At 39.5% G+C, this 25,692-nt stretch overlaps 1 protein-coding gene across 1 annotated transcript in view; it reads right to left on the reverse strand.

Annotated features, from left to right (window-relative positions):
* Positions 1-3,266: 3,266 nt before the first annotated feature.
* LOC146324499 (calcium/calmodulin-dependent protein kinase type IV-like) overlaps positions 3,267-25,692 on the reverse strand; it is a 36,970-nt gene continuing 14,544 nt past the window's right edge. The window contains exons 4-11 of the mRNA XM_084723860.1: positions 16,700-16,782; positions 13,689-13,761; positions 9,180-9,270; positions 8,383-8,457; positions 7,657-7,732; positions 6,575-6,701; positions 4,681-4,833; positions 3,267-3,996 (exon numbers count right to left, since the gene is read on the reverse strand). Coding sequence (XP_084579986.1) covers positions 3,469-3,996; positions 4,681-4,833; positions 6,575-6,701; positions 7,657-7,732; positions 8,383-8,457; positions 9,180-9,270; positions 13,689-13,761; positions 16,700-16,782 — 1,206 coding nt within the window. The 3' untranslated portion in view covers positions 3,267-3,468. The remainder of the gene's footprint in view (positions 3,997-4,680; positions 4,834-6,574; positions 6,702-7,656; positions 7,733-8,382; positions 8,458-9,179; positions 9,271-13,688; positions 13,762-16,699; positions 16,783-25,692) is intronic.

Raw genomic sequence — 25,692 nt, forward strand, 5'->3', positions numbered from 1 at the left:
GGAAGCAACCAGCGGGACAACATGAAGTCTGACACCTGGTGGTGACAGCAGGTACTGACATGTCCAGCAGGTGTCAGGCTTTTTTATCCAGCATGAAAAACTCTGTGAGGTTTGTTTGGTTCCTCTTTAAAGAAACATCGTGTTCCTCTTCAGAACCAGGATGTTGTATGGTGGCCGGGACGGAACAAAAAGCAGCAGCCTGAGGAAACTGATCGATCAATGTAACAAACAACCCGTAAAAATCAAACATCTCCAAGAGTTCAGCTGTGAAAGCAAATACCCCATCCATCATCCATCCATCATCCATCATCCATCCATCATCCATCATCCATCATCCATCCATCTATCATCCATCCATCATCCATCCATCCATCATCCATCCATCATCCATCCATCATCCATCATCCATCCATCATCCATCCATCATCCATCATCCATCCATCCATCATCCATACATCCATCCATCATCCATCCATCCATCCATCCATCATCCATCATCCATCATCCATCCATCTATCATCCATCCATCATCCATCCATCCATCATCCATCCATCCATACATCCATCCATCATCCATCATCCATCCATCATCATCCATCATCCATCCATCCATCCATCCATCCAGATTATGACACGTTTGATTATCTGATCAATCATTATTGGTCATTAAAAAAAAAAGTCTAATTTCAGGATCTTAAATCTGGATATTTTCTGGTTTCTTTATTCCTGTCTGACAGTAAACTGAATATATTTGAATTGTGGACAAAACAAGAAATAAATTTGGATGTAAACTGAATTATAGAACCAGCTGCTTCTTTTTTCTCAGGCTGCCGACCTGTTTGGACTGTCTGGGCCACCGTAGAGTGTGTGTTTTTCTTTGAGTGGCATCAGGTCGGCCTGCCGGGCTCGTCTACATCGTTTTTTCAAAAAATTATTTTGGAAGCCCCTGTACAGAGAGAGGTAGAACGTGTGGTTTCAGATCAGATGAGAGGGGATTCGTTTTCAGGGTCAAAGGTCAAATTTGGTCTTTTTTTGGGGGCTGTGAACACCGAAAGATGTCGGTAATAATCTGTCTAAAACCAAACTATATACAGTGCAAACATGAGATCATCATTAAGTGTAAACAACACAACGTTTTACTAGAAGCTCACAAACACAACACGTCACTTACCTGAACGCTACACAGCGGCTCTACCTACGCATCAGAAAGTCAGCGGGAGTCGACAGTAAAGAGTAGAAAGGATAAAAAAGTCAAAGCAGATTGTCTCTTCAAGTCACCTGGAAAGCAAAGTGAGACAGAAGCTGTTTGTCCTCTCAGAGTCTGTGAAGCAGCACACACACATGCTGCGAAGAACCAGAGCGAGATGAAGCTGCTGTCCGTCTGTCCTCGTCCCTCACATCAGAACGTCCACATTACCAAAGTTTAATAAAATACAATCAATCAGCTCCATCCTGAGCGTCCCAGAAAAAAGTCGCCGTCTGTACCAGGAGGAGGAGGAGAAGAAGAAGCCAGAGAGTCTGTTTGTCCCAGATCAGAGCTTAAAGGAAGAGTTCAACATTTTGGGAAATAATTTTTGTCTTTGACAGCGTGTCCGTCTGTGCAGCGTCCTCCTCACATATTCTTGTTTTTACATTTCTAACGAGCATCAACATGTTGAGCTTTAGAGCTGTTGGTGGGTTTCCCTCAACTTCCAGTCTCTATGCTAAGCTAAGCTAACCCCATCCTGACTCCAGCTCTGTATTTAAAGTTCCCAGTCAAAATGTTTAAGTGTTTTTATCATGTTGCGCTATACGTCACCTAAATTAGCTGACTTAGCACTAGGTTACCAGGAGCCAAACCCAGCAAGAAAACCACCTCAGTATTCCCTGTCGTCAAACTGGCTCCTGTTGGTCCAGGAAGAATCTGCTCACAGAACCGTTTTCCCTAATACATCTGTATAATACACCTGCACAGCTGCATGTAGACGTCAATCAATATCTGCAACAAGTCCCTCCTTAGCCGCCTGTTTTACAGGGAACACAAATATGTGGCAGTAATAAACACTCTGCTGGTTTCATGGGAACTTTAACATCCAAACACAAGACTGTCTGTCGGAACATCTCACTATCAAACACAATTAAAAAAGTTTATTTCCCAAAATTTTGAATTATTCCTTTAAAGTGGTAAACTATGTCCTCATCTCAAAGAGTTCACAACCCAAATGAGGCTTTTTGCTGACAGACCCATCCTGAAACCAGCATCAAGGTTTGACCCTCTCCTGGTATCGACATTTGATCCAGATCAATAAAAACTCAGATTAATGCAGCAGAACGTGTTAAATCTGTAAACAGCATCTGTGCAAACTAAACGGTCCTCTGACTCCGCCTTTTTGGTTATAAATGGTAGTGACTTCACTAGATCTGCATGCAGTTAGTTACCGTAACAACTTTACTCTCATCTGAAGGGTTTGAAATCATTTCTGTAAAATGACTCTGAAAGCTTTAGGAGCCTGCAGCTCATCCCAGATTATACTGATGTGATGCCTGAACTTCCTGAATCTCTGGAAAAAGCAAAAATGGACAATTAAGAAAATAAAATAAAATGGGGGGTCACACCTTTAGCTCAGCTGTTGAGGCTGTCAGTCCTCTGAACCCCCCCCCCCCCCGTCACATCCTCAGCTGTCCTATCTGAATACATGCAAAAAGACCAAAAAATAATCTTTAAAAAAGAAAATAAAACAGGCTGAAAAATACCAGAATAAGTATTTCAGGTCAACTCAGGAGCTCAGTACGTTCTTTTGTTAACGCAAAGTAAAATCTAGCATGGTAGCTTACAGATGTTAGCTAAACTTAAGGAGTCACATGAAGGGGTTTGTTCTCATTGTTGTCTGTAGTTTGTGCTGTTAGATTATAAAAGTAAATTACATGTTATATAATTGAGAGTGATAATCATGTAAACATTTTTTTGAATTAGTTTATTTAAATGTCACAATAAAAAAAGTACTTGATAAAAAACAATAAAAGTTTTCTGGTCAGAAAAAAAAATATGTTTAAGCAAACCTGAATGATGTTTTAATGAGAAGCATTACTTTTGTCTGTTTTCTTTAGCATATTTAGTTGTTTTTCTTACCACAGTAATGAGCAGAAAAGATTTTATTGGTTCTGATTTGGGACAAAGGCTTTTAGTTTTTGGCGTCCTGAATCATCTCCAGCCTCCATCTGAAAACCAGCAGCTGGACTGTGAAAACAGAATGACCCTCAGAGAGTCACAGCTGTTAGCATGTTAGCATGTTAGCGTCACAGCAGAGCTACAGTGTTGGGAGATGTTGCGGTTGATGTTCGCTCTGGGTGTCACGGAGACTTTGGGTTCTGATGTCATTTTGTCCCGATGACAGATTTAAATGTTAGTAAAAAGTTCATGAAGGCTGAAACTGGGCGTTATTTTGTGTTTTTTGTGGTTGAAGTGTTGACAGCCTGTTTGTCAGGTGATCACTGGCAATGGGCGGTCTTACTAGCTGGCTCCACCCCTGGAGTGAAGCCGTTGCTGAGGCTGTTGGGACTTGGAGGCGTAGCCAGTGTGGGCGTGACCAGCGTGGGTGTGGCTGTGACCCTGGGGGCGGGCTCCATCACGGAGCAGCTCTTCTGTGGCAGTCGTGGCTGGACTGGCACAGTTTTGGGGATGACGGACGCTTGTCGTAGCCCATCGACCCGCAGCGGTGGTCTGGTGGGGGCGGGGCCTGTGGGTGTGACAATGGAGCCAGGTGGTTTGGGACTGCGTGGAGGGGAGGGGCTGAGGGCACTTTGGTTGGTGGGCTTTGATTCGTTCTGCTGCAGTGGCGGCTGATCCAGGGGCGGGGCCTCTTTGTCTGCAGGGGTGGGACTTGTTGACTCAGGGGGCGGGTCCTGCTGCATGCTGCTCTGTCGGGAAGCCCCCGAGCCTGGAATCTCACAGCTGTCGGTACGACGCCGTGAGCCCTCATGCATACGACTGGTGGCCACGACAGCCTTCATGGCGGCCTGTGGACACACAAATCAACATTTAGATAAACACAGTCGTAACGATTGACTCTAGAAACGTCAAACACTAATAAGTGTGAACACAACAAACAAAGGCCACGAGTATTAGCCAATCAGAGGCAGAATAGGGCTGATTTTAAATTCTTTAATTATTTCAATCTTTCCAATCCAATTGATTCAGCATCCTCTAAAACTTCTGGTCACTTCTGGTTTAAACAGCCATTTTGAATTTTGAACCTCCAAAACCACTCCAGTATTGTCCAAAGTGGCCAAACACACAGTTTTTTGGTGTAAAACGTCGACTGGCCGGTCAGGATCCAGGTCTGGTGGGATTCAGTTTGAATAGATGGAAGGCTGGACTGATCTGCCAGAGACAATAAAAACAGGAGCTCAACGGATTGGTCCGGTTGCCGAGGTCACTCTTTGGACTAAAAAGACAAACTGTGGAAGATCCCCACTTGATTTATGTATCTCATACTGCTGATTGGTCAGGATGTTGGTGGAGCCGCCTGGAGCTCTCCAGGTAAGTTTTTATGCATCTAAAGGCTCCGAACGACTTTTCATTGGAATCATCAAGGGATCACTTGATGAACAGTAGGAACATGGACACATGGATATATGGACATGCCAGTGTTGTATCTTACCCTTGACTGTCAGCAGTCACTGCAAAGACGCCGTCCTCACCTTAAGTTTGCGTCGGGCGTTGAACTCCTGTAGTTTCCTCTGGGTGGTGTCCATGTGGGAGAATCGGGCGGCTTTGCCCAGCACCCAGGGGTGCTGCAGGGCCTCACGGACACTGAGGCGCTTATGAGGGTCGAGGACAATCAGTTTACTGACCTGCAGACAGACAAACGGGGACAGGACCAAGTTCAGACTGTCTGTCCAGGAAGAAAACCTCTCCAGGTAACTCAGGTCAAGTTTGACTGAGCTGATTGACTGTTGAGTTGTACAAGACAGGTTTCAAGTCCCTCCATACAAGTCCAAGACATTCTAGACAATTCAATGGCAAGTCTTAAACTACTGAAACGGGTCCCAGTAACGTCCCTGTAAAGTCCTCAGACAATCCAGACTAGTCTCAAGTCATCATGGACAGGTTCAAATTCAACACAAGTACCCATGTGACCCAAGTAATCTGAGACAAGTCTAAGTCAGGCTTCAGGTCTTTTTTTTTAGAAAAGTTAATCATCATGCCATTCCAGACAGGCCCTAGTCATTTAAAACAAGTTCAAGTCAAGTCTTACACAATTTGACACAGGGGGCAGTCTTAACTCAATAATCAACAAGTCCAAATTATTATATAACATCAGCTCAAGTTGAGCAGAAAGTCATTCTAGACACATGTTGAGTCGGTCCCAAATAAACCCGGATTACATGAGTCAGCCCAGGTCCTTTCCATCAAATTCAAATCAGGTCTCAAGTCATTCCAAAATAAGTAATTTGAGACCAGTTTGTCTAACATAAAAGTCTCAAGACATTCCAAAAATGTCTGAAGTCATCTCAGACAAGTTCAAGTTCAACCCAAGTCATTTAAGACAAGTCTACATCAGGGTTCAAATCATTCGAGACAAGGTCTAGTCATTCAAAACAAGTCCAAGTACGGTCTCAAGCAATTTGACACAGGCATCAGTCAGGTTAAGTCAGTCAAGAACAAGTCCAAGTCAACATCAGCCCAAGTTGGTCATCAAGTCATTCCAGACACATCTTCGAGATCAAGTTCGAGTTCAAAAGTCAGTCCCAAATATATCCAGGTTGCCTGAGTCAAGCCCAATCAAATGTCCGGCCAGTTGAAAAACGGTCCACGTTCAGTTATTTCATACAAGTCTCAAGTCATCCCAGACAAGTTCAAATCAGTTTAAAATCTTTTAGGCTAAGTCCAAGTCAAGTATCATGTTATTTGAGACACCCAGAGTCATTTGAGACCAAGGTTCAAGCTCAAGTCAGCCCACATCAAGTTGCAAGTCCTTCCAGACAAGTCAAAGTCATTCAAAACAAGTCTGAAGTAATTCCAGAAAGGTTTTAGTCATTCCAGACAAGTGTTAATCAATTCTTAACTCCTTTAATACAAGTCCAGGTCAAGTATCATGTCATTTGAGACTATTGAAGTCTATTATCCCAGTTAAGTACAAGCCATTGGAGAGATATTCAAGTCTCAAGCCATCCAAGACAAGTCCAAGCCATGACTTCCAAGTCGTTTGAAAAAAGTCCAAATAAATTCACAAGTCATAGAGACGAGTAAATGAGAAAAGTCCAATAATTTGAAACATTATTCAAAAATAATCAAGTCTAAACACATTTCAACACACCTCCAGGTCATTTGAGACAAAGTGCACATCAAGTGTCATGCCATTCCAGAGTCCAGTCCATCAAATACAAGTCTAACTGAAGTACCAAAACAAGTCCCAGTCGAGTCATCTGAGATTTTTCTTGATTTATAAGTAATTTCAGCTACATCCAAGTCAGGTCTAAAGAAAACTCCGTAGACCTACCAGAGGACAAAAAGTCCACTGGGAACCATTAAGTCTCAAGTCATTCCAGACAAGTCATCTAATTATTCACACTGAGTCTTTTAGGAACTCACCAAGTCCTTGGCATTGAGGGAGACCTCGTCCCACCATGGAGACACAAACTCGTAGTCACAGTTGAGGATGCGGCTGTACATGTACTGATCGCCCCTCGGGTCAAAGAAGGGCTCGAACCCACAGAGTCTGTGGAACAGGTACACAGGTGCTCCAGTTCATTATATGACTGCCATTCAAGTCCACTCATGAAAAACACTATGACTCAGAAACTGAAAAGAAAAACAAGCACTTCTTTATCTTTCAAATTAGTGAATGACAACCAAGAAAGGAACACTCAAAAATACTGATAAAACTCCAGAGGCTGAACTACTTTTAAAGGGGTCCTCTTATGAATTTTGGGTTCTACTTTCTTTTATATGTCGTTACATAAAGATGGCAATGAGAAATGTCCCTCTTAGAAGCTTTTCAGAGAGTTCTACCTAGAACTCAAAAGGTTATACCTCAAACCATCTGTGAAAAGTTTCACCCAGAAGTTCCTATGAGAGGTTCTACAAAGAACCCTATGTTTTTATGTAGAATCCACCCACTGGGTTCGACCAGGTACTTTTTTATATTCTGAGAGTTTCACAATCTTTGAAAAACTCTTTCTCCCAAAAAGTGTTCTTTGGATGAAAATGATTCTTATGAAGCACAGTTGATCAACCGTTACTTCATCACACTGAGCTGTGCAGAGCAGTGCTGCAGCTATGGCTGGTATCACAAAATAAAAAAAACTTATGATCATGGAAAACTGTTCTAGTAGGAACACAAAATAAAAGCTTAAAAATGAGTAGAATGTCACTTTAAAAAGATCACATTTATGTCACATTTCAAAACAGTAGCAGTGTGTCATTGTAGGCTCTGCTGGTGAAGACAGTAAACAACAACAAAGCATTTGAATGCATCATTACTGTCTGAGGAGCTCAGATTAACGGGACACACTGTTTCATATTATGTCATTGCTTTTAATGGCTCTTATGAGACAGACGGAAGTCCATAAAACTTAGATCCATACTGACAGGACGGAGTCGATACTGAGTCACTGTGTGTGTGTGTGTGTGTGTGTGTGTGTGTGTGTGTAGGGAGGTGTTAATGGACTCACAGGATGTAGAGGATGACGCCCACTGACCACATGTCCACCTCAGGGCCGTACGCATTTCCCCGCAGGATCTCTGGAGCTGCAGGCAGAGGAAACCTGTTAGCTGCCAGATGGCTGACAGAAGCTCTGACTGAGAGTACTGTGAAATCCCACAGAGCAGCGGCTTCAGTGAACGCATCACTGCCAACTACTGGGTATTACAGCAACACAGGTCATTAAACACATCTACAACTGATAGTATACCATCAACTACTGCTACTACACCATGTGCCACTGATACTACACCATTTACTACTACTACTACTACACCATCAATGACTGATACTACACCATATACTGTTGCTACTACATCATCTACTACTGTCACTACACCATTTACTACTGGTGCTATGCTATTTACTGTTGCACCATTCCCTACTGCTACTACTATACTATCCACTGCTGTTACTGCACCATGTACCACGTAAATACACAATCTACTACTGATACTGTACCATCTATACTGCACCATCAACTACGACTACATTATCTACTGCTAAAACTACACTGTGTACCACTGCAACTACACCATCTGTCACCGATTCTACACATCTACTATGGAAAACGTACAATCTAACACCGATAGTACATCATCAATTACTACTACACCATCTACTACTGCAAATACCCCTTTAATACATCTAGTACTGTCAGTACTTTGTGACGGTGTAGTGGAGGTGGTGAACTCACCGCAGTACCCCGGCGTACCACAGACGGTCTTCATGGTCACCTGGTCATCGATGATTTTGGACAGACCGAAGTCGGCTGTAGGAGACGAGAACATTTCTCCATCAGAACCGAGATAAAAGAACAACAGATGATTCATTGTTTCCTGTAACTGCTGAGAAAAAAAACCTGATGTGTTTCTACTGTTTCTATTTAAAGTGAAACGTGGGGGTGCAGCAATGGAAGGAGAACTAAAGGAAGGTGGTGGTGAGCGGAGGCTGAATGTGAGCTGCTTCCATCTGTAAGTGTTAGCCGGAGGCCCAGCAGCCATCTGGAGGCTGACACACACACACACACACACACACACACACACACACACACACACACACACACACACACACACACACACACACACACACACTCTGAGGCTTCTGCTCCTCCACCAAAAAAACAAACGCACCGAATCAAAAAGCAGCTGCGCTTCATTCACTGCCTGTGCTGCTCTGACTGAAGACAACAATTATTATTATTATTATCATCATCATTATTATTATCATTATTAGTAGTAGTAGCAGTAGTAGTAGTAGTAGTAGTAGTATTCTGCATTCAAATACATCATTAATACAAGTTCAGCTGCCATCCACAATATAAACATGAAGGTTATATGACAGATGGGATTTCTGGGTAGAACCTTCAGGAAGAACCCTTTTGGAACCCTTATTTTAACACAGAGTTCAATATCGTGTGTGTTGTTCTCCTGATCACAGGCTGAGGTTCAAAGGTTCATCCACAGATTTAAATGTGTTGTGTTGGTTTGTTACCAATCTTCAGTGGAGCGTCCAGCGACAGGTCGGCATACAGCAGGTTCTCTGGTTTCAGGTCACGATGCACAACGCCGTTCTCATGGAGATACTGAAACACAAACACACAGTGTGAGAGCTGCTGTCAGGGTGGTGTCGGGGTGGTGTTGGGGGTATCAGGGTGGTGTCGGGGTGGTGTCGGGGGTATCAGGGTGGTGTCAGGGTGGTGTCGGGGTGGTGTTGGGGGTATCAGGGTGGTGTCGGGGTGGTGTTGGGGGTATCAGGGTGGTGTCAGGGTGGTGTCGGGGTGGTGTTGGGAGTATCAGGGTGGTGTCGGGGTGGTGTCAGGGTGGTGTTGGGGGTATCAGGGTGGTGTCAGGGTGGTGTCGGGGTGGTGTCAGGGTGGTGTTGGGGGTATCAGGGTGGTGTTGGGGGTATCAGGGTGGTGTCAGGGTGGTGTCAGGGTGGTGTCGGGGTGGTGTCGGGGGTATCAGGGTGGTGTTGGGGGTATCAGGGTGGTGTCAGGGTGGTGTCAGGGTGGTGTCGGGGTGGTGTCGGGGTGGTGTCGGGGGTATCAGGGTGATGTCGGGGTGGTGTCAAGGTGGTGTCAGGGTGGTGTTGGGGGTATCAGGGTGGTGTCAGGGTGGTGTCAGGGTGGTGTTGGGGGTATCAGGGTGGTGTCAGGGTGGTGTCAAGGTGGTGTCAGGGTGGTGTTGGGGGTATCAGGGTGGTGTCAGGGTGGTGTCAGGGTGGTGTTGGGGGTATCAGGGTGGTGTCAGGGTGGTGTCAAGGTGGTGTCAGGGTGGTGTTGGGGGTATCAGGGTGGTGTCAGGGTGGTGTCAGGGTGGTGTTGGGGGTATCAGGGTGGTGTCAGGGTGGTGTCAAGGTGGTGTCAGGGTGGTGTTGGGGGTATCAGGGTGGTGTCAGGGTGGTGTCAGGGTGGTGTTGGGGGTATCAGGGTGGTGTCAGGGTGGTGTTGGGGGTATCAGGGTGGTGTCGGGGAGGTGTCAGGGAGTCTGTGGAGGATTTGGCAGGACAGACTGAAACACAGAGTGTAACTCTGAAGTGACAGATGGCCTCCAGCTCCCAGCATCCCCTGCTGCTCTCTCAACACTCACTTCCTCCTCTCAGATGAGTGTCTGACAGAGCAGAGTGAACATGAATGTAGCATCATGGACACTTTCTGTTCTGTCTGAACTCTGTGAGACAATAGAGGACAATAAATCAACGAGTCTGTCTATTATCTATCTATCTGTCCACGGCACAGACTCTGCCTGCAAATGATGTCATATCTGGGATATTTTGGACTCATTTTGCACAGTGTGTGGAGGGAGACATGGTGGCCATCTTTATGTACACCCTGTGTTCCAGGATGTAATTAGCCTAGCTTAGCACAAAAACTAGTCAGATGGGTTCACTTGACAGTGGAATCAAGAGTCAAGAGCTAAAAGCTAATTGTAAGCTATGAGGAACAAGTAGCTAATCTAAAAATATTTACTCAAAACCAACTCTAAACAAGCAAAAACAAGAAGCTAATGCTAAGCTGCGTAGACCTACAAGATAATGCTATGAAAACAGGAAGTAAAAGCTAATGCTAAGTTAACAGTAACTAAACGCTAGAGAGAAGACCTGGGAGACTCACTATAAACTACCTGGGACCAGTAGATAAGAACTGGGGAAACAAACAAACAAACACACAAACAAGAACCTGAGGTTAAACTAACTGGGACTAGGGACTAACAACAACTCGCCTAGTTCTGTTAAAAGAGAAAAACTCCCAGTCTGACTCATGTCACGTCTTTCATCTTGTTAGCTAACAAGCTAACCAGAAACTGGTGATGTGATGTTGAATGTTGATGTGTTTGAGGGCTGCAGGATGTTTCTGTGCTGCAGATTAATGCCCCCCCCCCACCCCGTACACACACACACACACACGTGATACATCAAATACAACTGTACTGTAATCTTAATACACACACACACACACACACACATATACAAACATACACAGGCGTATGTTTCCCTGCATGGGAAATGTAGGTCAGCTGTGGTCAGTGTGTGTGTGTGTGTGTGTGTGTGTGTGTGTGTTTGTGTGTGTGTGTGTGTGTGTGTGTTAATCCTCTCTGGTTTTAATCTGTTCAGCAGCAGGATGGAAGCTGCTGTTACATAAGAGACCTCCAGCTGCTGCCAGCAAAACCTGCAACTACAGCAACCAACTACGGTGACACCTGCAACTATAGCAACCAACTACGGTGACACCTGCAACTATAGCAACCAACCATAGCAACACCTACAAGTAACCACATCATAACCTGTGACAAACAACTGCAACACCTGCAACTACGGCAACCAACAACTGCAATCACATGAACCACATCATAACCTGCGACTAACAACAGCAACCAACTCCAGCAACTAACTACAGTAACGTCTGTAACAAATTACAGCAACTAACTACTGCAACCACAGGAGTACCTGCAACAAATTACTGTAACTATGCCAACCAACAAACCATACCAACTACTGTAACTGCAGCAACTATCAGCTTCAACTACTGCACCACCTGAAACTACAACAACTACACAAACTAAACAAACCATACAACCAACTACAGCAACTATTTCCAACTGACCGCTGCACAGAAACTAGGGCAGTTATTGAAATTACAGCAACTACCTGGACCTTCATGCAACACAACCAACTACACAACTACAGCTACTAAAACTACTGCAACACCTGCAACTCACAACATCAACTCCAGAAACTCAAAGTCTTCTGGTCCTTCTGACCTGAACTCATGTGCATGAACTAATTTTCAAAATAAAAGACCCAAATGTAAAAGGGTCCAGTGGGCTTTGTTTCCCCTGTGCTCGTCTTCTCAGGCACAGCCTCATTATGAACAGCAGCTGATGATGATAATATCCACTCATTAATTACATGTTATGATTGTCACTAACTTCTTTAATCAATTAGTTTTCTTCCTGTCGGCACCAGATGACATCTTTGTTGCTGTGAAAAGCGCAGTGTTGTGTAAGCATGTCAGTGAACGCCCCGTGTTTTTTTAACCATCACATGTTGACATTTAAGCGTGATTTTTGTGCCTTTTTCACATTTGATCAGATCTGCAGTGAAACAGGAGGACTGTGATTCATCAGCTGGAGGAGGACGAACTCCTACACCACAAAAAAACAAAAACACTAATTCTGCATCTGACCAGCAGCAGGAAGTCCTAAAACAGACTTCTGATACAGCGAGTCCTTAAAGGAGCAGTTCAACATTTAGTGAAATCAGGTCAGATGTTTCTGAAAGGTATTTTCATCTCCGTGTATCCAGCGAGCTTAGCACAGGGACTGGAACCAGAGGGAAACTGTCTGTTGTATCTTGTTAGCTTACAAGTTAGTCAGCTGGATGTAGTTGTGGGGATCAAGAGCTATTAGCTAACTGCCAACTACCGGTAACAAGAAGTTTATTTAATAGTAGGAACTCACCAGCTCTACACAAACATAAACAAGAAGTTAACTCTAAGCTAACTGTAACTTGAACCTAACAAAACATATAAGCTAACACTAAGTCAACTCAGCCTAGACACTAATAAAATCTAGGGGCTAACGCTAAACTAACTGAGCCTAGAAGCTAAGAAACAGGACACTAATGCTAAGTTGACTGGAACCTGAAGCTAACAAGAATTTAGGGCTAACTCTAAACTAATCTTATCTAGGAGCTGATTGGACCTAGAAGCTAACAAGAACAAGAGGGTAACACTAAGTCAACTGGACCTAGAGGCTAACAAGTACCAGGGGCTAATGCTAAGTTAACTAGGCCTAGAAGCTAACAAGAACCAGAGGATTACTCAAAACCACCTGGGCCTAGAAGCTAATGAACAAGACACTAACTTTAATGAAGTTAATTGAGTTAATTGGAACTTGAAGCTAATAAGACATAGGGGCCAACTCTAAACTAACCAAACCTAGGAACTAAAAAAAAGGCTAACATTAAGTTAACTGAACTTGGAAGCTAACAAGAATTAGTATCTAACTCTAAATTACCTGGGCCCAGAAGCTAGCTAGAGCTAGAAGCTAACTCTAACTGAACCAAAAAGCTAACAAAAATGAGGGGCTAACTCTAAGTAACCAGGCCTAGAATTTAAAAAGAAAATTTAGCTAACAGCAAGCTAACAGGAATGCTAGCATAGCTTCATGTGGACAGGATTTTACTTCTGTCCATGTTCTTGGCGTTTTGACCGGTCAGGGACTCTGGTGGTCATGACAGTTTTCAGACATAAACACGACATCAGGGAGGATAAAGTTTGAGATCGTCTGGTTTCTAATCTGTGGTTTCATGTGTGAAGCTGCAGACACTGAACAGAGACGTAGGAAACGAGCTGTAATCTAATGAGCAGAGCGACGGATGGATGCAGATGGATGATCCAGTCTGGTTGTGACCCGTGTCAGCAGAGACAAGAACCAGAAACTCAAGACAATGATGGCTTTTCCTGACAATGAGAACAGACAGTGAAGGTAGCAGGCTTACCGCCACGGCCTCCAGGATCTGTTTGATGACGTGAGCGGCGTCTCTCTCGCTGTAATAACCGCGCTCCACGATCCTGGAAACAAACATGGCATAAAGAAAAACCATCATGGAATGGAACATGACGCCTGAGTGTCCTAACACTGTGAAATTATTACTGGTTATACTGGGACCAAAAACCAGTCTGCCCTCTATTCACTGTTGGCACTTTGAAGTTGAGATGAAATGAAAAAATCCAGTTTAACCCAGTTTTATTCTGCACGTATTAAGAAATATATCCCAAAAATTATGACACAGATGTACTCATAAGCTTAAATAAACAGGCACCAACCAATAATATAAAGACATCCACCCATCAATCAATCTTCAACCAATCTTCTAGGCTAACTCTTGTTAGCTTCAAGTCCATATTAGTTAAGCCCTGCGCACTCTTGGAAATACGTCACGATATGGAAGATAGATACTCGAGGAAATACACGTATCCTCTCTGATGACAACATGTACAGACAAGAACAAAATTATTAAATAGAGTAAGGATTTTTTTTAACTCAGCTTTTACAAACATCCTAGTTTTATTTTGGATGCTTACATTATTTTACTTTGCACACAGAAACAAAAACTAACAGTCAGAACGATCGTCCTGCTGATGCTAACAGTCAGAACGATCGTCCTCCTGATGCTAACGGTCAGAACGATCGTCCTCCTGATGCTAACAGTCAGAACGATCGTCCTCCTGATGCTAACAGTCAGAACGATCGTCCTCCTGATGCTAACAGTCACAATGATCGTCCTGCTGATGCTAACAGTCAGAACGATCGTCCTCCTGATGCTAACAGTCAGAACGATCGTCCTCCTGATGCTAACAGTCAGCTGTTTCCTCTTTGTTGGATCACAGCCTGCAGTTGTTTGTTGTAGTTTAAAGTCTCAGGCGTCTCCTGAAGAATCCCAGCCTCTTCTTCTGTGGTGAATCTCTCAGGCTCCTCCTGATCTGATGGTCTTCTGGTTTGGACCTTGGTCTTCAGTTCACCCCACAGATTTTCAGTGGGATTCAGGTCTTTGTGCAGGTCGGTCAGTAACGTTCTCTTTGTTCTTCTGGAGGAAGTTCTTCACCAGGAGCGACGGATGTTTTGTGTCGTTGTCGTGTTGGAAGACAAAGCGACGACTCTGATCCAGTTTTGCTGCTTGAGGTTTTCTTTCCTTCCACCTTGATGAGATTCTCAGTTCCAGAAACACTGAAGCGTCTCCACAGAGTAACAGTCCCACCATGTCTCACTGTGAGGACGCTGGTCTTTGGGTTCGACGCCTCTCCCTTCTTTCTCCAAACATAACCAACGTCTCTGTGGACAAAGACCTCTAGTTTCATCTCATCTGTCCAAAGGACACACTTCCAGTCTGCAGAATCTGTCTCCAGGTTGTCCTCAGCACACTTCAGTCTGGTTTGAAGGCGAGGTCTGAAACCTCACAGTCATTCCTGTGCAGGACTCTAGTGATTGTCTTCTTTGAGACTACAAGTCATTCACTCGTGTCTTGTCAGTTGTTCTGGGGTCTGTAGACGCGTCTCTCACCTGTTTTCCTTCTGTCAGGTTTGTTCTGTTCTGTGAGGCTCTGAATGTCTTGATGATTCTTCTCAGTCCAGTTCTTGACTCTTGGAAACGCTGTGAGAACTTTGCATGTCCTCCTGCTGCTTTGTGATCATCAACGATTCTTTTTCTCACGTCTAAACTGATTTCTTTTGTTTCTGACATGATGCTTTCTCAGCTCAAACTCTTACTGAAGTTTTTATTCTGTGTGTAAATTGAAGATGAGCCTCAGTTTAACTTGATTTAAAAAGCTTTGAGCGTTTCAAAGTTAAAGCTTGTCATTAAACAGCAGTGGTTTGTCCTGTGGCTCGATTAAAAAATGTCAGTTGTTAAGGGGGCGAATAATACTGACCCCGATAATTTTTGTTTTTTTCTAAAATAATTCTGTTATTGTGTATAAACAAAAATAATTTATGTTTTCTGAAGAAAACTAGTATGTTTAGAAATGCTATGTTGAAAATTCTTTGCTCTGTTAAAAAAGCACTTTTTTGAAAAAAAAAACTTCTAATTTTATAGGGGGGTAATAATTTTGTCATGTCATGCTGATGCTCACACACATGAAAAGTGTAACGGCGGCATTACAGAAGCAGTTATTCTAATCCAAACAATCCAAAATGATCTTTTCCTAAACCGAGTAGTCTTGGTGCCTATTGATTGATTGATTTGCTGACCTGACCAATGAGAACGATGGGTTTGAAAGATGTGAGTTACATCACACATTTAGGAAGTTAAAGTGCAGGCTGACATACACTGTAAAACCAAATGCTCAAGTTCATTATTTGTAATAAGAAGTGAAAACTCAACTTTTATTCAGAGATTGTACAAACTTGACTTGACTTTTTTTTTCTTTTGTGTTTATTAAAGATCATAATGTTCAATTAACGACAGAAAAGGTCCATAAACAAATACGTAATAAATTAAAATGTGTGAACATAGTGAGTTTAATGAAAATGACATAATATGTTTTTATACTGTACATTTATTCAGTTCTGTTTACTTATTGCAGTAGTTGTGTACACATGTCAGTAACAGAAGTATTCATCTACCGAGTCATCGAACTACAAACGTTGAATTAGATGGTTTACAGCCACCAAAGTCACCAAAATGTCTGGTTGTTGCATGAACAGCTGTCATTGTTGATTCAAGGTGTTCAGGATCACAGCTGTCAGTGGCATCTACAGCTGGACTGAGGACGCCATCAAAACTGCTCGTGTTTGCGGCGCCTGTTGGCGAGCTGTTGTGTTGCACCTCCTGTTCAACGTTGACTAACTGTAAGACGCTACCTCCAAAGATTTAAGCTCTAAGAACCTCCAACCTTTGAGGTTATGAATGTGAGAAACGTTTGGCGACTGACAGCCTCCATGTTTCTGAGTAACCGCTGATTTATTTGGGTTTACAGTGTGTACTGTACATATATAAAGTAATATAATGTACCTGTCAAACAGTTCTCCTCCTGTCACCAGCTCCAGCACCAGAGCGATGTCGGTGTCCGTCTCAAAGATCTCCTTCAGCTGGATCTGAGAGAACACAAGAACAACGGAACATCTCTGTATATCACATATTCAGATATATACAAAGTTAAAAACACACAGAGATGACATTAAACTCAGAGAACAGCTGATATCCTGCTAACTCCTGCTACATATCAACCAATCAGAGCAGCTGATCTCAATCTGATAGAAAACTTTTGTTTTAATGACAACATGCTTTTCAGTTTTAGCTACTGACACAAATCTGATCTGTTTCACATGAGAATATTTAAAGTGTCGGAGCAGAACACATCAATAAACACATCGAAAACATCTCAAGTTCACACATGCAGATAATCAGACAGTTCATTATCACTGTCACTGTGGTCGGTGGAAGTAACTAATTACAAATACTCAAGTTACTGAAGAAGTTTTTTGGGGTACTTGTACTTTTATGAGTATATTTTCAAGTCAGTACTTTTACTCATACTTAAGTACACTATGTAATCTACTTAGTTAGATGGCGTGTAGTACAGGCGTGTAGTACAGGCGTGTAGTACAGGCGTGTAGTACATGTGTGTAGTACAGGTGTGTGGTACAGGCGTGTGGTACAGGTGTGTAGTACAGGTGTGTAGTACAGGCGTGTAGTACAGGCGTGTGGTACAGGTGTGTAGTACTGGTGTGTAGTACAGGCGTGTAGTACAGGTGTGTAGTACAGATGTGTAGTACAGGTGTGTAGTACAGGTGTGTAGTACAGGCGTGTAGTACAGGTGTGTAGTACAGCTGTGTGGTACAGGCATGTGGTGCAGAGTAAGAAACGGTTGATACTATTGATACTTCGTTAATCAGTCCCTCCAGCATCACAAGTTCTTTTGGGATTGTTTCAGTCTAAAATTCATAATTTCATGGAAAGTTTTCTATGTATGTATGTATTTATGGTCATATATATGTATGTATGTATGTATCTATGCTCATATGTTTGTATGCATAGTCATATGTATGTATGTATGTATGTATGGTCACATGTATGTATGTATGCATGGTCATACATATATATATATATATATATATATATATATATATATATATATATATATATATATATATATATATATGTATATATAAATTCTTTTTATAATTCTTTTTAATTTAAAATTTAAAATGAATTGTGACTTCTTGATGTTATTGAATATTTTTGCATATGTTTATGAAATAAACAATGTTCAAATTGGAAAAGGAACGTTCTTTTTCACTTATGCACCATTATGGTACAATGTTGCCTACAGGCAACGAACCCCAAAAACTTCCAAAAATAAAAATAAAAATAAAATTTCTTCAGATTATGTTTATTTAGTCTATTTTGAGACATAAAAACACATTTCCCTCACTGGCATCATAATGTGTACCATAGAGGGATATGACCGTACATACATACATACATACATACATATGAGCATACATATGAGCATACATACATACATACATATGACCATACATGCATACATACATACATACATACATATATACATACATACATACATATGAGCATACATACATACAAACATACATATGAGCATACATACATATGAGCATACATACATACATACGTACATACATATGAGCATACATACATATGAGCATACATTCATACATATGGCCAAACATATGACCATGCATACAAACATACATACATATGACCATAAATACATACATATATACATACATACATACATACTTATGACCATACATGCATACATATGACCATACATACATACATACATACATACATACATACATACATATATATGACCATACATACATATGACCATACATTCATACATACATACATACTTATGACCATACATGCATACATATGACCATACATATGACCATACATACATACATACACACATACATACATACATATGGTCATACATATGACCATGCATACATACATACATACATACATATAACCATGCATACATACATAAATGTGACCATACATACATGCATACATACATATGAGCATATATACATACATATGACCATGCATACATACATATGAGCATACATACATACATACATAATACATACATACATACATATATATGACCATACATACATATGAGAATACATACATACATATGACCATGCATACATACATATGAGCATACATACATACATATGACCATGCATACATACATATGAGCATACATACATACATACATAATACATACATACATACATATATATGACCATACATACATACATACATACATATATATATATAAATTCTTTTTATAATTCTTTTTAATTTAAAATTTAAAATGAATTGTGACTTCTTGATGTTATTGAATATTTTTGCATATGTTTATGAAATAAACAATGTTCAAATTGGAAAAGGAACGTTCTTTTTCACTTATGCACCATTATGGTACAATGTTGCCTACAGGCAACGAACCCCAAAAACTTCCAAAAATAAAAATAAAAATAAAAATAAAATTTCTTCAGATTATGTTTATTTAGTCTATTTTGAGACATAAAAACACATTTCCCTCACTGGCATCATAATGTGTACCATAGAGGTATATGACCGTACATACATACATACACATACATACATACATACATACATATGAGCATACATACATACATACATACATACATACATACATACATACATATGAGCATACATACATACATACATACATACATACATACATATGAGCATACATACATACATACATATGAGCATACATATATATGAGCATACATACATATGAGCATACATACATATGAGCATACATACAAACATACATACTTATGACCATACATGCATACATATGACCATACATACATATAACCATACATACATACATACATACATACATATATATATAAATTGTTTTTATAATTATTTTAAATTTAAAATTTAAAATGAATTGTGACTTCTTGATGTTATTGAATATTTTTGCATATGTTTATGAAATAAACAATGTTCAAATTGGAAAAGGAACGTTCTTTTTCACTTATGCACCATTATGGTACAATGTTGCCTACCTCTTTATATGCATTTCTGTAATGTTTTAAACTATTTATTGTCCTGCTTTTAGCTTTTGTTTTTAATTATCTCAAATGCAATTTTAATGTTCTTTTATTGTTTCTAATTTAATGCATTTTCAAGTTCTGTAAAGCACCTTGAATTGCCTTGTGTACGAACGGTGCTATATAAATAAAATTGCCTTGCCTTGCCTTACAGGCAACGAACCCCAAAAACTTCCAAAAATAAAAATAAAAATAAAATTTCTTCAGATTATGTTTATTTAGTCTATTTTGAGACATAAAAACACATTTCCCTCACTGGCATCATAATGTGTACCATAGAGGGATATGACCATACATACATACATACATATGACCGTACATACATACATACACATACATACATACATATGACCGTACATACATACATACATACATATGACCATACATACACATACATACATACATATGAGCATACATACATACATACATATGACCGTACATACATACATACATATGACCATACATACACATACATACATACATATGAGCATACATACATACATATGACCATACATGCATACATACATATGACCATACATGCATACATACATATGAGCATACATACATACATACATATGACCATACATACACATACATACATACATATGAGCATACATACATACATACATATGACCGTACATACATACATACATATGACCATACATACACATACATACATACATATGAGCATACATACATACATACATATGACCATACATGCATACATACATACATACATACATACATACATATGAGCATACATACATACATATGAGCATAAATACATACATACATACATATGAGCATAAATACATACATACATACATATGAGCATACATACATACATACATACATATGAGCATACATACATACATATGAGCATAAATACATACATACATACATATGAGCATACATACATACATACATACACACATATGTAGCTCAGCGTAAGTTCAATCAGGAAGACCTTCTATTACGCTGCCTTCATTCACAACTTTCCTTTACTCCGCCTCTCTCCTCCTATTCCCTCTAATCAGCTGTTTGTGGGCGTTCACCTTCGTCTTTACCATCCATTCAGATTTTGCCACGGTCGCAATAGCCAGTCAATTTGCTGCTGCCAAATCTTTAAATCGCCTCTGTCTTTGCTCCATCAGTTGTCATTCAGTCAATCGCGCGACCCTCCTCCACCCCTCTCTCCTCCAGTCACTGGACCCAGGTAGCAGAAGATGTTCACCTCGATCCTCCCTGACGCCCTCTCCTCCAGCCTTCAGGTCCAGGCAGCAGGAGTCCAGAGCCACTTCACCTCACCAGTCTCTGCTTTGCACCTCATCATCACCACCACCACCAGTGTCTAGACCCCGGGGGGGTTCTCTTTACTACAGCTTCATCACCCCCATTTATATATACATATTGTTTCACCTCATTGGGGTCTAACCGCCAAAGACTGTTCATGTTTCCTATATCATGCATGTGCCAATAAACCATTTCTCTTTTACTCTTAGTCTCTCCTGATTGAAATGAGCATACATACATATGAGCATACATTCATACATACATACATACATAATTATGATCATACATGCATACATATGACCATACATACATATGACCATGCATACATACATACATATGACCATACATACATACATACATACATACATAATTATGATCATACATGCATACATACATACATACATACATACATTTGACCATGCATACATATGACCATGCATACATACATACATACATACATATGAGCATACATGCATACATACATACATACATACATACATATGACCATGCATACATACATACATGTGACCATACATACATACATACATACATACATACATATAAGCATACATACATATGAGCATATATACATACATACATATGACCATGCATACATACATACATGTGACCATGCATACATATGACCATGCATACATACATACATACATACATATGAGCATACATACATACATACATACATACATACATACATACATACATAATTATGATCATACATGCATACATATGACCATACATACATATGACCATGCATACATGCATACATACATACATATGAGCATACATGCATTCATACATACATACATATATACATATGACCATACATACATACATATATATGACTATACATACATACATACATACATACATATATATGACCATACATACATACATACATACATATATATATAAATTGTTTTTATAATTATTTTAAATTTAAATTTTAAAATGAATTGTGACTTCTTGATGTTATTGAATATTTTTGCATATGTTTATGAAATAAACAATGTTCAAATTGGAAAAGGAACGTTCTTTTTCACTTATGCACCATTATGGTACAATGTTGCCTACCTCTTTATATGCATTTCTGTAATGTTTTAAACTATTTATTGTCCTGCTTTTAGCTTTTGTTTTTAATTATCTCAAATGCAATTTTAATGTTCTTTTATTGTTTCTAATTTAATGCATTTTCAAGTTCTGTAAAGCACCTTGAATTGCCTTGTGTACGAACGGTGCTATATAAATAAAATTGCCTTGCTTTGCTTTGCCTTACAGGCAACGAACCCCAAAAACTTCCAAAAATAAAAATAAAAATAAAATTTCTTCAGATTATGTTTATTTAGTCTATTTTGAGACATAAAAACACATTTCCCTCACTGGCATCATAATGTGTACCATAGAGGGATATGACCATACATACATACATACATATGACCGTACATACATACATACACATACATACATACATATGAGCATACATACATACATACATATGACCATACATGCATACATACATATGACCATACATACACATACATACATACATATGAGCATACATACATACATACATATGACCATACATACATACATACATACATATGACCGTACATACATACATACACATACATACATACATATGACCATACATACATACATGCATACATACATATGACCATACATACACATACATACATACATATGAGCATACATACATACATACATATGACCGTACATACATACATACATATGACCATACATACACATACATACATACATATGAGCATACATACATACATACATATGACCATACATGCATACATACATACATACATACATATGAGCATACATACATACATATGAGCATAAATACATACATACATATGAGCATACATACATACATACATACATATGTAGCTCAGCGTAAGTTCAATCAGGAAGACCTTCTATTACGCTGCCTTCATTCACAACTTTCCTTTACTCCGCCTCTCTCCTCCTATTCCCTCTAATCAGCTGTTTGTGGGCGTTCACCTTCGTCTTTACCATCCATTCAGATTTTGCCACGGTCGCGATAGCCAGTCAATTTGCTGCTGCCAAATCTTTAAATCGCCTCTGTCTTTGCTCCATCAGTTGTCATTCAGTCAATCGCGCGACCCTCCTCCACCCCTCTCTCCTCCAGTCACTGGACCCAGGTAGCAGAAGATGTTCACCTCGATCCTCCCTGACGCCCTCTCCTCCAGCCTTCAGGTCCAGGCAGCAGGAGTCCAGAGCCACTTCACCTCACCAGTCTCTGCTTTACACCTCATCATCACCACCACCACCAGTGTCTAGACTCCGGGGGGGTTCTCTTTACTACAGCTTCATCACCCCCATTTATATATACATATTGTTTCACCTCATTGGGGTCTAACCGCCAAAGACTGTTCATGTTTCATATATCATGCATGTGCCAATAAACCATTTCTCTTTTACTCTTAGTCTCTCCTGATTGAAATAAGCATACATTCATACATATGGCCAAACATATGACCATGCAAACATACATACATATGACCATACATACATACATACATACATACATAATTATGATCATACATGCATACATATGACCATACATACATATGACCATACATACATACATACATATGAGCATACATGCATACATACATACATACATACATACATATGACCATGCATACATACATACATGTGACCATACATACATACATACATACATACATACATATGAGCATACATACATATGAGCATATATACATACATACATATGACCATGCATACATACATACATGTGACCATACATACATACATACATACATACATACATACATACATAATTATGATCATACATGCATACATATGACCATACATACATATGACCATGCATACATACATACATACATACATACATATGAGCATACATGCATTCATACATACATACATATATACATATGACCATACATACATACATATATATATAAATTGTTTTTATAATTATTTTAAATTTAAATTTTAAAATGAATTGTGACTTCTTGATGTTATTGAATATTTTTGCATATGTTTATGAAATAAACAATGTTCAAATTGGAAAAGGAACGTTCTTTTTCACTTATGTACCATTATGGTACAATGTTGCCTACCTCTTTATATGCATTTCTGTAATGTTTTAAACTATTTATTGTCCTGCTTTTAGCTTTTGTTTTTAATTATCTCAAATGCAATTTTAATGTTCTTTTATTGTTTCTAATTTAATGCATTTTCAGGTTCTGTAAAGCACCTTGAATTGCCTTGTGTATGAACGGTGCTATATAAATAAAATTGCCTTGCCTTGCCTTACAGGCAACGAACCCCAAAAACTTCCAAAAATAAAAATAAAAATAACATTTCTTCAGATTATGTTTATTTAGTCTATTTTGAGACATAAAAACACATTTCCCTCACTGGCATCATAATGTGTACCATAGAGGGATATGACCATACATACATACATACATATGACCATACATACATACATACATACATACATAATTATGATCATACATGCATACATATGACCATACATACATATGACCATGCATACATTCATATGACCATACATACACACATACATACATACATACATACATACATACATACATACATACATATGAGCATACATGCATACATAGATACATACATACATACATACATATGACCATGCATACATAGATACATGTGACGATACATACATACATACATACATACATATGAGCATTCATACATACATACATATGAGCATAAATACATATGAGCATACATACATATGAGCATACATACATACATACGTACATACATATGAGCATACATTCATACATATGGCCAAACATATGACCATGCATACAAACATACATACATATGACCATACATACATACATACATACATATGACCATATATACATATGACCATGCATACATACATACATATGACCATACATACATAAATACATACATACATACATACTTATGACCATACATGCATACATATGACCATACATAAATACATACATACATACATGTGACCATACATACATACACACATACATACATACATATGGTCATACATATGACCATGCATACATACATACATATGAGCATACATGCATAAATACATACATACATATGACCATGCATACATACATACATGTGACCATACATACATACATACATATGAGCATACATACATATGAGCATATATACATACATACATATGACCATACATACATACATACATACATACATACATATGATAATACATACATACATATGACCATGCATACATACATATGAGCATACATACATACATATGACCATGCATACATACATATGAGCATACATACATACATACATATGGCCATACATATGACCATGCATACATACATATGAACATACATACATACATACTTATGACCATACATACATACATACATACATGACCATACATACATATGACCATACATACATACATACATACATATGACCATGCATACA

Source organism: Lutjanus erythropterus, chromosome 7 (assembly GCF_056507025.1).
Source record: "Lutjanus erythropterus isolate fLutEry1 chromosome 7, fLutEry1.hap2, whole genome shotgun sequence".
NCBI lineage: Eukaryota > Metazoa > Chordata > Actinopteri > Lutjaniformes > Lutjanidae > Lutjanus > Lutjanus erythropterus.